The 16605-nt window shown below is 41.8% G+C and overlaps 1 protein-coding gene across 2 annotated transcripts in view; it reads right to left on the minus strand.

The window, feature by feature from the left end:
- The window catches only part of TMEM132B (transmembrane protein 132B), a 275274-nt gene that overhangs the window by 40077 nt on the left and 218592 nt on the right, over positions 1-16605 (minus strand). For both annotated transcript variants that reach the window (XM_064168527.1, XM_064168526.1), the window contains exon 5: positions 3776-3919. In XM_064168527.1, the coding sequence (XP_064024597.1) occupies positions 3776-3919 (144 nt within the window). The remainder of the gene's footprint in view (positions 1-3775; positions 3920-16605) is intronic.

Consider the following 16605-nt stretch of genomic DNA (forward strand, 5'->3'; position numbering starts at 1 on the left):
GTAACTTGCAAAGGACATTAAAATATGACTAGTCTAAGAATGAACTAATTGGGCAGCTGTTTCCCTTTCGTTTGCACTCTACTCAGATAAACATCTGGGCTAAGAAGCTGTCCTCAGAATGATCTCCTCACTCGGTGCTGCTCAGTGGCTGGTGTTTGACTACCATTCAACTACAAGGTTTATGGATTTTTTTCTTCATGTTCAGGCTTTAAAGGCACTTTTACAGGGAGGAAAATGGAGTGCATGGACCTCTTTTAGAGCCTCTAAGCAGCTGTAAAGATTGTGCTAAATCCCCTCAGGTTAAACTCCCATCTGTAATAAACCATCTCAAGGTCTTCCCTCCACTGCTGGTGTTGGCCCAGCTCTTTATTTCCCTTGAACTGTGACTTGAAGGCCAATGTGGAGAAAGTGAAGCACACTGTACCAAGCCAACAAAACTTTGGCAGTGCTTATACTTCTTAGCAGGATGGATGAGCAAAGGAGGTTCTTGCTATGGTACAACTGCTTTAATCTTTCTCTTCCAGGCTTTTTTCCTCCCACCTGTTAAGACTGAGGCCCCATGGTTCAGCATGCATATAGAAAAGTTCATCTTCACCATTCCTACAGCTTCTTTATCTTTCAGTGTAGTGTTCATCACCAGAGTAGCTGAATAGTCTATGCATAAATTCTATCAAGTTCCTACCACTTCTTTCCTTTCAGCTTCACAACCACATTTAGCTGTGGTTTGCAGGAAAAGTAGGACACTGAGATAGAAGTCCTTTGTGTGAGTCCATGGCAAAAGACCACTGAAGTTAATGAGACTCCAGAGAAGATAAAGATTTTTTCCATTCAGAGTCAACAGTAGCTTTAGAAGCTACATAAGGTGGGTGGAGGCTAGGAAAAGGATTTATTTCTCCCCCTTGTTTTCCGATAAGGAAGTAAGATTCCAAGGGGGATGAGTGATTTACCCACACTCACACAGGAAATCAGCATGAGATATGGAAATTAATGCTGAGAAGTGCTTCAGTGCCCTAATCATAAAGCAAATCTTTTCCCTTCAATGCCAACAGCATGAAAAGTTCCTTTTCAGTCATGGAATAAGCCTAAGAGTTTCACTGACTTACAGTAATGCTTCCATCAAAATATTTCAACTTAAAGTCAGCATTATGATCTTTGCCCTACTGTAGAGATCAGTTGTAGGGAGCAGGGACTGTAGCTGAACTGAGCAGATTTACCTGCCAGATGCCTTTGAGGATCGAGCCAAGCTAAGCTCAGAAATAGCAAGGTCAAAAAGCACTAGTTGTGTTTCATTGTATTTACCACTAATTAGGTAGGCTTTGAAAAATGTAGACTGAAGTATTCTCTTGCTGGGAAGCTATTAAGCTGAGGGCATATATGGCTTAGAACAGGAAACATTCACATCTCTTGCCTGCACATAAATCACTTGTACAGCATCGGCCTGACCATCTCTGAGCAGTGTTTATACCAACTTGCTGACTAGGGTAGCTGCCCAGAGATGCATATTTTTGTCTAAGTGTGTAATAGCCTGGGCAAAAGTCTGTTTTTATTTAAACAAGCTTCAATTCCTTATCTTAATTGAAAATGGTGGTGTTACAGCAGTGATCAAAGAATTATCTCATTAATTGTCCATTAAGTCATCAGCTATTAAACAGAAATTAAAGGTTGAGAATGCAACACTCTCTGTTCTGCCCAAAAGCATATGAATATCTCTTCAATTGCAACGAAACAATAAAGGCAGAATTAAGAGTGAAAAGGAGGTTAAGATTAAGCAATTACACCCAAAATGCCTGACAACTCCTATTAGAGGGTTTAGCAGCACAACCTGCATGGAAAAGCCAAGAGAAATCTAGAAATGAAGTTCAAGAACTGAATTCATCAAAGAGGCTTGTAAAGGGAATATGCATTTTGCTGGGGAAAAAAAAAATGAGCATATAAACCCTGTACTAAATTTTAACTCAGCTAATTAATCGTTATGGATTCAATCTTACAACCAATATATGTATTTCCCAGTTACAAAATTATGCCTGAACAGCATTCAGGCTGAGAGAATCTTCTCAGTAATTTGTGACTGAAATCCATTATAATGACGCTGCAGTTTTCTCCACAATAACACTGCTCCAATTTATAACACCAGGATGAGGAAGGATGGACTCAGTGAAAACCACAATCAGACCTCTTGCTTTTGTTAAGTCAATATGTTAGAGAGTTGTGTATCAGGGCTGGGAAAGAGTCCCAGAGGCATTGTCTTCTGTCAGTGCTTGATATTCAAATAACTGCACAGAGCAGTCAGATGAAGATCTGATTTATACCAACTTAGTCACTATCCAATAAATAAATATAGTGCAAAGCTTCTAAAACCTGTGCAGAATTTAGGCCTGGAGACCAGTGAAAGGAATGGGGGGATAGTCATCAGCTTGAAAGTGCTTTGGAGCAGATCTAATCCCACCTAGATATACAACCTGTTTTGGAAAAGCGACAAAGGAAGATGGTCAAAGGGCAAGAAGCTTTGCTTTCTTGAAGTACATAAATCCACAACTGCAACTGGAAAGCTCATCCCTGCTCACAGAGGTCATGTCAAGCTTTATTCAGCTGCCAGTTGCAGTGGACCTTTTAAATTTGGGTACCTGAACAAGTCCAGACCCAGGTTTGACAGGATATCCATGTGGACAGCTACTGATTGAGCTGTGTGGACATTAGATAGGCACTGTTTTGAAATGCAACATCTCTCTACCATCTGCAAATAACACTTTTACCCCTACAGAGAACTCATTACAATCAACTGTTAAGTTCATTTAAAACAAGAAAAAGTACATTTAAAATAAGAAAAAGCACATTTAAAACAACAAAAAGCACATTTAAAACAACAAAAAGCACACTCTCAAGCACCTAATGAGACAAAAACCAACCCCAACCAATCAAACACAACAACTATTAATGATATTCAAAGTTATCTCATCTATTAATGATATTCAAAGTCATCTCATTTATGCTTGAAAATATTAAAGAGCTAAAAGCCATGTGGTAGTGTCAGAAGTCATGAAGTCAATGTCTTGATAAAGTCACATTAACTCTATTTTCATCTCAGCTGAACATATTAAGGGAAACAAATCAAAACCAAACCAAGCCAAACCAAAACCAGCCAAGCAAACAAACAGGAGACCACACAATCTACACCCTCCCCCCCATTGTTTTAAAGTGCTCAGCTCTTGTTTTAAGAATTCTTGCAATGTGATTTCTATTGCTCTGTCATGCTCCTGCAGATTTTGGTATGGTTCAGTATCTTCATTTATAAGAAAGTCCTCCCTAGAAAGCAGGTGCTGTGGTCAGAAGCATGTGGGAATCCTTGCTGTACACTGCTACAATATACTGCACTATTGCTACTAAATAATGGATGCAGAAAAGCCACACAAAAACAAAGATCCCTGTGTGGGGAGTTGGCTTTTCCCCAGTGGGATGTACCAGCCAATACGTTCATTCATTCTTGTCAGCACTAGCTGGCCAGTGAGGAAAGACTAGGATTGTGCTTTCAGCACCCCTGGTCTTCTCTCCTGTATGGAACAGACCAGCATCAGTCTGGAAACCTGCCACCCCTGCACAGCCTCTGGAGGACACATGCCTCATCACAGAGTGGAAACAAGCCCCCAGAGCAGGAACAGCCATGACAGTCAAATGACTGATTAAGATAAAAATCCCAAAGGTAGGCTATGTCCCAGTAGGGTGGTGTTGGGAGAAGAAAAGGTTGAAAACTGTTCTTTAACTCATGTGAGTTCCTTACCTTTACGACATCTTCATCAGCTGATTTGCATTCAGTGGAGTCTGAAACATCAACCACAGACCCATCCTCTTGCACAGCAACAACCTTGACTGGAACAGACACCGTCTTGCCCGTCAGAATGGCTGTGTTGAGGACTTCTGTGTCCTAGATGCACACACAAACAAGCAAGGGATGGGTGTTAGAGAAGCATAAAACCCTGGGAGTACCAGAAGAGTCAGGCTGATGAACCAAAGCTCTGTTTGTGACAGGGGCAGGAGCAGAGGAGTGATCCTTCCTTCCACAGACCCTTCAACATCCCTGCAGTTGGTGATTTAACAACTTTGTAAGTTATTGCACCTGGACCATCAATTGCTGGTTCTGACAAACATGGATTTAGTCTCTTTGAGCCCATTTACTGGTTTGGCTGCTGTGGCAATGAAATCTGTAGTGCAATTCTAAAGGAAGGCACAGCCTGAACTTGGCAGATCCATGGTGCTCTGCAGTATGATCTCCAGGAGGGTGTCAGTGACTCTCCTCACTCCTTTGCCCCAGATCCTGACAATGATTTGGGAGGTGGTTATTAAGCATTACAATAACAACATTTCTTCCTTACTGTTCCAGCTAACAGTGTTGTGAGCTGACCATTTCCCCTTTTTGGGACACAAATAGATGATGAGAAAAACTACACGTGGGGTAGGGCACGACAAAGTGATGACATCCAGAGACAAGTTTTTTATTCCTTCCCCATCAAAATCCCACCTAGAGCTATTTTACCACATTAATCTCTAATCCTGATGAATTCATAGTGCTGGCACTCTAATGACTCCATTAACATAGCCTCTGTGTCTCAGTATGGCTGCAGATTGATTAATTACCCCAAATGAGTACTACAGATTGCTACAGAGGTCCCTGCCTCGCGTAAGCAGGTAGGCAGGGGTGCACAGGCTGGAGGGGAATGGCCCCCAAAGGCCTACAGAGAAGCTTGTCTCCACTTCAGCAGTGCTTACTGGAGGCCCAAACCTTGTCACACAGGCAGGGCCAGGAACAATCTGCATTTTCCCAAAGACTCAGCTCAGCCTTCTCGAAACCCTGCCACAGGAAATACTGCCCGGAATCAATCCATTTCTTCATTCCTCAACCTCCATAAAACTAATTGCTTGCCACCTGGGGGGGAAAGAAAGAAAGGACAAATAAAAAGTTGCTTCAAACTAATCTAACTTCAAATTCCATTATTAGAATTGGTGGAAGACGAAATGGATTTTAGTGAAAAATGTGATGGCAGCTTGCATAGGGAGATATATTCACTATCATTTGCTTCTGTCTGCTAGCTAGATTGATAGAAAATAATGGCCATTGACCACAGGCTAAGGACAGCTGGAGAAGACCAATAAATACTTGCAACTAAGATGTATTATTAATCAATATTCGGAAACTTCTACAGAAAGCACCCTGAATTAAATGAGTTGAAGGACTAATACCACTAGTGCCAGCTAACTAATGTAGTCTAGCAGAGCTTTATGGGCAGTCATGTTCCAGAAAAGCGTTTCAGCATGTACTCAAGTCCATTTCTGTTCAGAACAGCACTAAAAGTATGTGCTTAACTTGACACTTAGTCTTCAATGTGATTTAAGCATTTAAGTGTTGTCCTGAATAGAGATGCTAGAGATGAATAATACCTCATGGAATAAATATACTGTCTTTGTTTTGTTCTCTGTGAGGCACAAACCAGATGTTTTACTCAGTAAATAACAGTCTGGTTTTTGATTATGCTGAGTGGGCTCATTTATAACCAGCTGCCATCCAAGAGAGAGGGACACTAGGAGAAAGAGAAGTATGTGACAAAAGTGAAAGTGTGAAAGAACAGGTGTAAAGCCTTTACCAAGACTGGGGCTTGAACAAAACTGAGAAGAAAATGCAATGCCAGTGGAAGAAAAATTTAGAGGCGCCTCAGGTGCAAAGAGGTTTTGTAAGACAAGAAGAACCCGAGGGTGCCTCATTCACAAGTATGTCAGAGGTGGCTGTATTTCACCAATCCAACAGCAAACAGCCCAGGATCCTAAGCCCCTGCTGCAGAATAAACATATGCCAGATGTATGATGGAGACATGGTGGTCCTGTGTCAAAGCTCTCCCAAGCACTTTCTAAGTATGCTGTTGTTTCTAAGACATTCTTGACAAGAGTCTTCTTCAGCGCATCAGGGACATCCTCATCAGAGAGGATGAGCATGGGAGAAAAGATCTTAGACAGGATACCTCATGATTTCACTATGTGGGGATGCTCTGAAAAATGCTTACCCTACTCTTGATACTAGCACTGTCCTGAACTTTCTGTCCCTCTCAGCGTGCACAGGTACGCACTGTGCTAATTAGCTGGTGCTGCTTTGCAAGACCTACACTTCTATGGTAAGCAATTCTGCTATAAAAATCAATACTTCAGGTGCCAAATGCCTGGATCAAGTGTTACACAAGTACAATAGGCTGTGTAAAGACCTTCTTTAGAGCTATTTATAGCCTGGAAAGATATATCCCCCCCGGAGGATGAAATATGAAGGCAAAACTGAACTAATTGACTGTCCATTAAATTTATAAACAGACTTTTGTTTAGTGCATCTTCAGCAAGTAGCAGCATTTCATCTAAACTGTTAGGCTAGTTTCATATTTCTGTGGTAGGAGTTCCTGCAAAAGAAAAGTGTTACTGAATGGATGATGCCTGTGCTGGTTATTACTGGCAGCACCAGAAATGTAGAGAGGAGTAAAAAATGTTGCTTTACATAGGCAGGTCCTCCCACATGGCACAGCATCAGTGAAACATCTGGAGCAACACCCAGGGACAATCAGCACAAAGCTCTAACGGCTGACACTGCAAAGTTCCAGGTGAAAAAAGTGGAAATCTCTTCCTATTTCTTTTGTCAAGGGTTTCAGCTGCCACATCTTGACCAAAAACCTTCAATTCAAGCAGCCAGGGTGGCAGCTACACATTTATATTGCAGGCTTTATCCCTGAATGATAATTATGTGCATGTTTATCTTCAGCTCCTTTTCTGTACCTGAATGCATTAGCACTTCAGCAGAGCTCTTCTTAATTACAACTGTAACCTGCTAATAGCGTTTCTTTGTTGTCTGAAGGAATCTACTTCTTATCCAGCCTAGGCTAAATTAAAATTTAATACAACATCAGGTCGCAACAGAACTAGGAAGCAAATGACAGCTGTTTAATTAAAACCTAAAGCTGATTAGATGGCACCACTGAGAGAAATACTCAAGAGGAAGAGCAGAAAACTACTGAAACTCAAGGCCAGGATAATGGCTTTATTTAAATATGAATAAACTCTGCACACAGCCATAGTAAATGTTTGACAACTCATTGCTTTGGATGAACTGGGGTGGGGGGAGGAATGTGATGTGTCAAGAGTCGTGATAGAGCTGTGATTGCCAACGTGGCTGTTACCTATGTACGTGGCCAGAAGCAAAGATGACTGCAATAGGTAGACACGAAGCAACTCAGGCACAAAGTTAAGCTTTAGACAACACTGCACTGACCTAAATCGTTCTTAGGTGTGTGACTCTAGCATGTTCACCCACTGTGAGCAGACACGATGAAGTATTTCTTATTCTGGCTGAAAAGTAAAGGCTTAGAGAATAGATGATGCATCTCACAGTATCACCAAGGTTGGAAGAGACCTCACAGATCATCAAGTCCAACCCTTTACCACAGAGCTCAAGGCTAGACCATGGCACCAAGTGCCATGTCCAATCCTGCCTTGAACTGCCCCAGGGACGGCGACTCCACCACCTCCCCGGGCAGCCCATTCCAGTGTCCAATGACTCTCTCAGTGAAGAACTTTCTCCTCACCTCGAGCCTAAATCTCCCCTGGCACAGCCTGAGGCTGTGTCCTCTCGTTCTGGTGCTGGCCACCTGAGAGAAGAGAGCAACCTCCCCCTGGCCACAACCACCCTTCAGGCAGTTGTAGACAGCAATAAGGTCACCCCTGAGCCTCCTCTTCTCCAGGCTAACCAATCCCAGCTCCCTCAGCCTCTCCTCGTAGGGCTGTGCTCAAGGCCTCTCCCCAGCCTCGTTGCCCTTCTCTGGACACGCTCAAGCATCTCAATGTCCCTCCTAAACTGGGGGGGCCCAGAACTGAACACAGTACTCAAGGTGTGGTCTAACCAGTGCAGAGTACAGGGGCAGAATAACCTCCCTGCTCCTGCTGACCACACCATTCCTGTTGCATAAGAAAGCATTTCAGAAGCTGCACACAGGTTACTCAGACCTCAGCCCAAAGCCACCAGCACACCTTCCCTGCCCCTCTGGGAGCAGCCAGCATCCTTTCCGCAAAGTCTGGCACGGCACAAAAGTCCCACACCAACCAGTTTACCGTGACAGATATCATCCTTGTGATTAATGCACAAGCTGAATGTGGGTTTTTTAGAGGTTAACAAAACATGCTACAGTGCAGTAAACCCAATAAACACTCAATTGTAAATCAGGAGAGAAACCTAAAGCCAACCCTATTCCACTGACAAATGCTACAGCTAAATGCCTTTTGGCGTTCAGTTGAAATTATTGTCTTCAGTGAAGAAGGCAGAGAGCTGAAACATTTGTCTGCAGAATTGCACTCCTTCATTATTATTTTTTTTCCCCCAGAGTGTACCTTGCAAAAAAAATGCATTTATAATATTAGAAGGAATCTTTAGGAACCTGTTCTCCTGCCTGGAAATGGCACCTCTTAAAAAAAATGTAAATTATAGGGCAGGTTGTGACATGTGGGCTGGGCTAGGGGAGGGTTTTCAGTTGATAAATTATTCACCTCCTTTTTCTTAGATCAACGAGCAAGGCAATATAAGTCCATTAAGAAAGCTTAATATATAAATTAGATGCTTTTCTGAAATTATTATAATCCAAAGCAATTCTGTACTTTTCCCCCCTCACAGCTGAGCACTGTTTTAGGTTTCCAATGCATATTAATGAAGCCTGGTTGCTAGAAAGCAATTTGTATGTTCAGCCATTATATCAGGTAAGATAAACCATTTTGTCACCCAATGGTGAGAACAAACGACTGGGATTATGTGTTTATGGATCATTAGAAAAAGTGAACAGTTCTGCAAAGAGCTGACATTGTTTTCTGACCCTGCTTCCTCCCCACATTCATACAATCAGTTCACTTCATGCCAAGGAGCCAGACCCCAGAGCGAGCAGCAGTAGCAAGAGTGCTGCTGGCTGCTTGCTCTTAGTGGGCTGAACTGACAATCCTGCCTGCCCAGGGCTTGCTGCGAGTCTATAGAGGCTGTGAATGTGAAAGGACTTACATTGCAAGTCCTAATGAAGGGCTGCACAATGGCTAATTCCTTGTTCTGCAAACATCATTTCGATGGAGCCACTTGTGGAATCAACTCCCAGGTTTTCACAATCACAGAATTAACCAGGTTGGAAAAGACTTTTCAGACCATTGAGTCCAACCTATCATCTAATACCTTTTAATTAACTAAACCATGGCACTAAGTGCCTCATCCAGTCTCCTTTCAAACACCTCCAGGGACAGTGACTCTATCACGTCCCTGGGCAATGGCCAGTCACTCTTTCATGTGGACAGAGTGAGATCTGAAGTGTAACCACACAGGAGCCCTCCTGTCCTGACAAGCACACCTGCTGCTAGACGGTCACTCCTGCTCCCCTTCAACCTTCCTGTGCCTTCCTGTTTCCTCATTCCAGCTTCCTCTCCACCATGTCATCCTAGGAGTGATGAGTTACAACAGATGGCAAATCACAAATCCTGCAGGCTGTCATGTCAAAGGTAAAGGTCATCCTTTATCTCCTTTGTTCACCTGCAGAACAGCTTTACTTCATATTGAGATCCCAAAGGAAGAAAAGACAGGTGCATATATTCTGCAGGAGAAATTAATTAGCGTAGATTGAACTGTACAGAGAGGTTCTTAATCACCAATTCCTACAGAACAATGTAAGCAGCAGCCATCAGCCTAATTGAATATTATTCTAGATGTGTATTAGTGTGTGCTGCAAAAACAATTTGCTACAGCACAAAGAAGCATGATACAGAGACTCCAAAGTGGGATCTTGTTTCATTACTTGTCTTTTTGCCACAGATACTCTGAAGGAAACTCTTGTCACAGCAGAGCCTACCTGGCATGCATGATCAGCTGGAGTGGCAATTCTGTCTGGGAGTTCACGGAAACTAAAGCTGAGATTTATTCCATTTCCATGTTTTTTTATGAAGGAAATTCAGCTCATTTTGAGGTTTATGTAGGATGAAAAAGCAAAGCCTGCTGCTGAAGGTGAAACCTGATTAGAAGCACAGATACTGTCATATCTATGACCTGAGGCAGGTTTATTTCATTTTTTCATAACTCAGAACAGATCTGCCCCCATTAAGCAAAGGTTCAGAACGCAGCCTTGTGCACTTGGCAGAAGTAATTGCAACCTGTCAGGCAGCCTCCACTGTCTCAGCTAAGTACCAGTGCCTTCTGCATGAGCAAAAGACCTTTCCTGAGTCTAGGCTCTTGCTATTTCACATCAGCCCATTATGTCTCTACAGAGTTTATTCTCCAGACCTGCTGTGTTACATATCATGACACCATTGCTCTGAAGTGGCATACCTGAGGCAGAAGGGAAAGTCTTACAGCTGAAGAGCGACTATCACCCATCTGATTTTAGCTGACTGCACAGAGAACTGATACCAAGGGCTGCCAGCTTCTGCTTCAGAAGCTTTCAGGACCAAGAAATACAGGACCTAAGGATGGCCTAAAATTGTGGCAACCTGACATTATCTAGTTCTTTTACCAAAACATTCTAGCTTGCTTCAAACTAGCACAGACATCCACTCACACTGGAATTTACCCTGTATTTAGAGCTCTGGGTAGTACCTGAGCACTCATCTGTCACAATTCTTCTGAACAGCATGTGATTGGCAATCATTTTAAAGCAGGTTTAGAATTTCAGAGTTCATTTGCAGACTTTTCCCCCCACTTCTTATTCCAGAAATACACATCACTTTCTGACTCAATAAAATTGTGGGTCACCTGAAATCAAACAATGTCCTCCTGAACTCAAGAGGGTACCAACTGGGCAGAGCTGTGACACTCAAGAGCAGTGACATGAGCCTCAGCACAAACTTATACACTAATGACTGTTTCCAAATGGCCAAGAAATAAGAATATGAACACACTTCAAAGGTGTTGTTTTTCCACATCACAATCTCAGGAGGTCATGCTTTGTCCCACAGGCTTAATAATATTTAACAACATTCTGCATGGCTATTTTGAACAATTTCTCTCAGACATGTCTCTAATTCCTTTCCTAGTCATCATCACTTCTCTCAGAGCAGGCTGGAAGGAGGGTTTTCTGGAGGAAATTCTATGCCACCAGTGCAACAGGAGAGCTGGCAACTCACTGGCTTGAAAAGGCTCCAGTTTCACAAGTGCAAAACCACAGACACTGAAACATAAGGTTGAATATCACATGAGTTTACTGCCGCAATCTGTGTGCTCATCTTCTACCATGAGTGCTACCTGGGCAGAAATCCATATCCTTCTGTAATAACAGCTGTTTAATGCTATAGAAGAATGCACAAATTAATTACAGCATGTCTACACAACTTCCCAACATCCTGCTGGAGCAGCCTCTCAAAGCTGAGTGCGAGTTCCCTTTCCACTGCGGACACAGTGACTTGCTTCATTATGCAGTTCACAGAGCGAGTAAGGCTTAAGAACACCTATTTATGAGCAGAAAAAGATACATGACAAAGTGACTGTGACATGGTGCAAAGTCCTCTGAAAGCCCCTGATATAAAACAGTTGTCCAGCATTCGCTAAAGAGGGAATGCAGAACTGGATTTTCTATCTCCTCCCTCAGCATAGCCCAAACACTGGTGTAATTTCAGAGCTCGTAATGTACCGCATAAACGCAACAAAGAACTGGAGTTTCTGGACAGAGCTAGCTGCATATCCTCATTAACTATACTGGAGAGGCACATTATGGAGCTCATAACAGAACAGAGAGATCTACTAGCTGCTCATGTTCATTATCCTGCAGAAGAGGAATATAATTTACCAAAGAACATGGATCTGACAGGTAAGACCCATTCCTTACCCAAAGAAGTATTGTTTCTTTTTTGTTTTGAGATTGTCTTATCTGTCAGAGCCAGAACTGCTGTACTCACTTATTTTACCTATTTAAGTAACTCCATAGACTTGCATTCCATAGACTTGCATTCCATTGCTGTCTGATGTAAGGTGTATGCATCACTTCATAAAGTTGCCTACTGCTGTAGCTGATGCAGCTACAATAAAAAGTAGATCATAGAATCATAGAATCAACCAGGTTGGAAGAGACCTCCAACATCATCCAGTCCAACCTAGCATCCAGCCCTAGCCAATCAACTAGACCATGGCAGTAAGTGCCTCAGCCAGTCTTTTTTTTAACACCTCCAGGGACGGTGCCTCCACCACCTCCCTGGGCAGCCCATTCCAATGCCAATCACTCTCTCTGCCAACAACTTCCTCCTAACATCCAGCCTATACTTCCCCTGGCACAACTTGAGTCTGTGTCCCCTTGTTCTATATCTGGAACCAGTCCAGACATCAGCCTTTGCTCTCCTTACTCACTCAGATCTTCCTGGTAGTTTATCCACTGTTTTTTTGTAGCATCCATTAAGTGTACATTGACCATGCTTATGCTTACACTGTGTCATGGATTAAGTGTTGCCTTTCAAGTCTTCAGCAGTTAGCTTCTACTTAAACAAACACTATGGAAGATGTCTCCTGCCTGTGTTTAGAACTACCTGGAAAGGTTGTTTTGGTTTTTTTTTTACAAGGAGGGCATCAAAAGAAAAAATAAAAAAGAGAAAAAGAAGTTTCTTGCCAAAAATCAAAAAACCATAACAAAGACAACCTTGAGGTAATTTTCTTTTGAAAAACCTAAAATTAAAAATTGTGATTGGTTTTTTTTTCCAGCTAAGAGTACTACTTTATTTGATGTGAGCTTTTGAGCCTTTTGACTCATCTGGAGGGTTTTTTTTTTCTTCCTTGCTCTACTTCTTGGCTTGAATTTTGCACTTCATTTTAATTTTTCAGCCTTTTCACCTTGCACTTGTTGAGAAGAGCTGTTTTGTTCTGATGTGCTCCTCTGTTTGGTTATTTCTCCCTTTTTTAGCTCAACTTTTATAATGCTCAGAATGAAATCTCTTTTTTATTGTCATGGTTGAGTTTCTTGGTGAACTCTTGTGCAGTGTATTTATTTCCTGCAGACTAGGACAGTACCATCTGTGTTTCAAAAGCTGAGCCACTGCTTTCAGAACATCAGTGTTTTTCCAGAGTCCATTGGCTTTTGGGAGACACAGTCCCTGAAACCAAAGAATGTTTTAAGAGTCTGTGAGTCAAAAAATGGACTCTCTTGACTCTGCTCTCTTAGACTGGTGCAATAGGGAGTAATTCTAATAAAGACCATGAAGCTACACAAATGTAAAAGTCCTGTGAAATCAGGATCAAGCTGTTTAATTTTTCATCTTTTCCCCTGTCTCTCCTTCATCTCTTCTAAAAATTACATATTGAATGATTTATTTAAATTAGCCCTTATAGTATCTTGTCTTTCCACAATACTTCAAAATGAGCTCTCAGCTCTGCCAAGGACAACAGGACAGTTATCTTCATTACATAGCTAAAACAGCTGAGGCAGAAGAAATCCCACCAGGCCAGTGACAGATCAAGAAACTGAATCCATATTCCCAGTGTCCTAACTCCATGCTTTTTGTGAGGGGTTACACTCAGATTCGTTGTCTCCTGGTTCTTGGGTCTGTGCAGTTTAAATACCAATCCCCACATCTTTCCCCTTTGCATAACAAGCAAATGCTGAGCATGCAACGTCTAGAAAACTTCATTTATCAGTTGGTTAACTGAAATTCAGCAGTGACTAAAGAAATACAGAGGGCTAGAAGTCAAGGAACCAGTGGCAGGCAGATGAATGGATGGAAGGAGGAGAGGTAAAGAAGCACCCTATTGCTTGTCATCATTCTTAAGTGGCAAAAGATAATGGTGTATTAATATATACTCTAATGTTAGAGACAGCTGATGGCACTTGAGAAAAATCACAGAATACCTTTTCAAATGAAACTACTGCACTTGGAGAGGGCTTCCAATGTCATCTCACAGGTGGTTTGAACTGAGGCAAGGCAGTAACAGACAAGGGGGGGAGACATTGATGTTTCTCAGGAATAGAAATGGAAAGTGACAGTATTATCAGCTTTCCATAGAAACATTCTGTAAACAGAAAAAGGTCTTCCACTTATTCCATGAAAGCAAGGATCTATCAATAGCACAGTTCTCTGATAAAGAATTTTAACAATGGTTCCTTGGACTGAGTTTGGAGTTGAGGAGTAAGGACAAGTCGTGAAACTTCTACTTTAAAACTGTTTGTAAACTACATGAAGTAGTGGCTGAGTTGCTTTTCCTTCTCAGCACAAGACAATGAAGGACTGGGGGGAAAATGAAAAAATATTTCCCTATTTGATTCCAGAGTATTATCTTTGCAATTAACCTTTAGAAGTCATTCAGACACTATGCAAATTCAAACTTTAACATCTATTTCTTTAGAACCTGTCACACTATGAGTAATGGGAAAAATACTGATCTTCCAGAAAGGAAAAACTGCAAGAGAGGGGAAAGAGAATTACCCAATTCATGCTGAAGAACTCATCTACAAGAACTGTCTTGGTGGAGGAAAACATCTCCCATTTGCTGATATTTTACTTAATGTGAGATACAAAATTACACAGCCTGACTCAAAGAGAAATTAGATCACCACTACTGGACTGTTCAAATGGAATGAATATTTGTTATTCACCTCCATTAAGGAAATTTATCTTCCTTAAAATTGGCTGTGTTAACTATTCATTCTTTACTTTTCCTCTAAAAACCGGGCAGGTTTCCAAATGATAATACATTATTTCCTCTCTTGCAGTACCAGTTTCAAATTGTTTACTGTTGTAAGGAGGAAAAAAGGTCAGGTCTAATGCCATATTTGCTCTTGCTCTGCAGATGATGGGGTCCTCCTGCTCCTGCAAAATGGACAGAGCAGTACAGGGGAAGATGCTTTTTACAGAAGATGCAGCTTAGGAAAAGATAAGGTTCTCTGGTATGTTGACACATCATTTTAGCAAAGTATTGACAAAGAAGGAAAATAGTGTTGAACCACAAGACTTCCATAAATGTAACACAGACTTCCAGCTTAAATGTGCTTTCACTCAAAAGCATCCCTACACAATTACCTCACAGAAAATAGCAAGCTCTCCTCACCTTCCATTTCTCCTTATAATTCCAGCTCTTGCTCTTCTTTTCTTACACCTTGAAGTACTCAATCACACTCTTCCCCTCTGATGACATGTCACCTTCCTGGTGGTTGAAATGCACTCACATGACACAGATGTGTGCCAGTACTTCCCACATTTTGGTTTTCAAGTATTCCTCCAAGAAAGAGGGTCTTACATAAATCAAATTTTAAAGTCTCTCATTCAAACATCACTAATGCTTTACACCTACTTCATAAGAATACAAACAGCAATGTAGCAAAGGAAGTTCAGCTCTGCATGTGTTGCAACCTCACAGGTAGCTGAGGACCAGAGGTGGAACATCTCCCAGCACTGCATCACTTCCCACACTGTCTCAGCACAGCCTCAATATGCTCATAGGGGTTTTGAGAGACAACACTTTAGGCATAAAATCAGCTGTCATGTCACAAGTGAAGCATGTTTGTGCTTAAATCCATGCCATGATGATAGCAATATAAAAGCTAGGTGAGAGTATTCACTTAGCAAAGTTGAACCTGGGTCTGGGAACAAAGCAATCTTCACAAATTAGTGAGAACATGACAAGCAAAATATCTCACAATTGAAAAGCAATTTTTTTTTTAGGCAGCAGGAATGGATAAACTGGACCTCGAAACAAAATCTGTGCTTCAATAAATGTTTGCTCCTTTGCTATGATGCAGTTTTGTTGTTTTCCAAAAGCCCAAGAATTTATTGCCAGAATGCAACTTGTAACAAAAAGCCAAAAAAGATGATCAAAAGATTCACTCCATATTCTCCTGCTTTATTGCAGGTTAGTTTTGAAGGACAAACCTTCGTTCTTTTCATGGCCAATAGGACACAATGTGGTCAACCAATGCCTAACATCTCCAGTATGAGAGAAGTGGTCAACCAATGCCCAGAGCCTAAAATCACAGCACCACAGCAACTAGCTCCAACATACCTTCCTATTTGTTTTCACTTTTTGTTACATGAGATTAACATGGAACTGTCCAAAGGTTGCTCTCTCTTAAATGAAGCAGTGCACAGCATTTGAACACTGTTTTCCTTCCTCATTGTTAATGAAGGCAATTGTGCAACTCATTGGTTTATCATTGTAATTGAACTCTGCAACCTGCCAGATACTCTTTTGGAGAACAACTCATAACGACACTACAACCTTACTCCTTAATGGCACATGTCAGGAGTGGAAAATAAGATGATGTGCTAGTTTCCTGGCCAGGTAATGCTGTGCTGTGTCACTGACGAGGCTGAGAAACAGCAACAGCCTCGGAGGCAATCAACCCTGAGCACGTTAAACAGAAGCATTTCACACGGCAGCCACCTGACAGCACTGTCTCCAGGCAGAGGTGGCTTGCAGCAGCTTCCCTCTCAGCAGCAGCATTTCTGGTTTGCTTTGTCAGGATTTTTTTCCCTCCTCTTGGCCAATAATCTCATAAACACACTTTCAGTCTGAAAAGCTTCATTCCAGCATGCGTTGCTATTCAGTCCAGAGCAAAGTAAATCTGGAATCTGGGAAAATTAGTGCAGAGGAAAAGACTT

The sequence above is a fragment of the Pogoniulus pusillus genome, chromosome 30 (assembly GCF_015220805.1).
Source record: "Pogoniulus pusillus isolate bPogPus1 chromosome 30, bPogPus1.pri, whole genome shotgun sequence".
NCBI classification, from domain to species: domain Eukaryota; kingdom Metazoa; phylum Chordata; class Aves; order Piciformes; family Lybiidae; genus Pogoniulus; species Pogoniulus pusillus.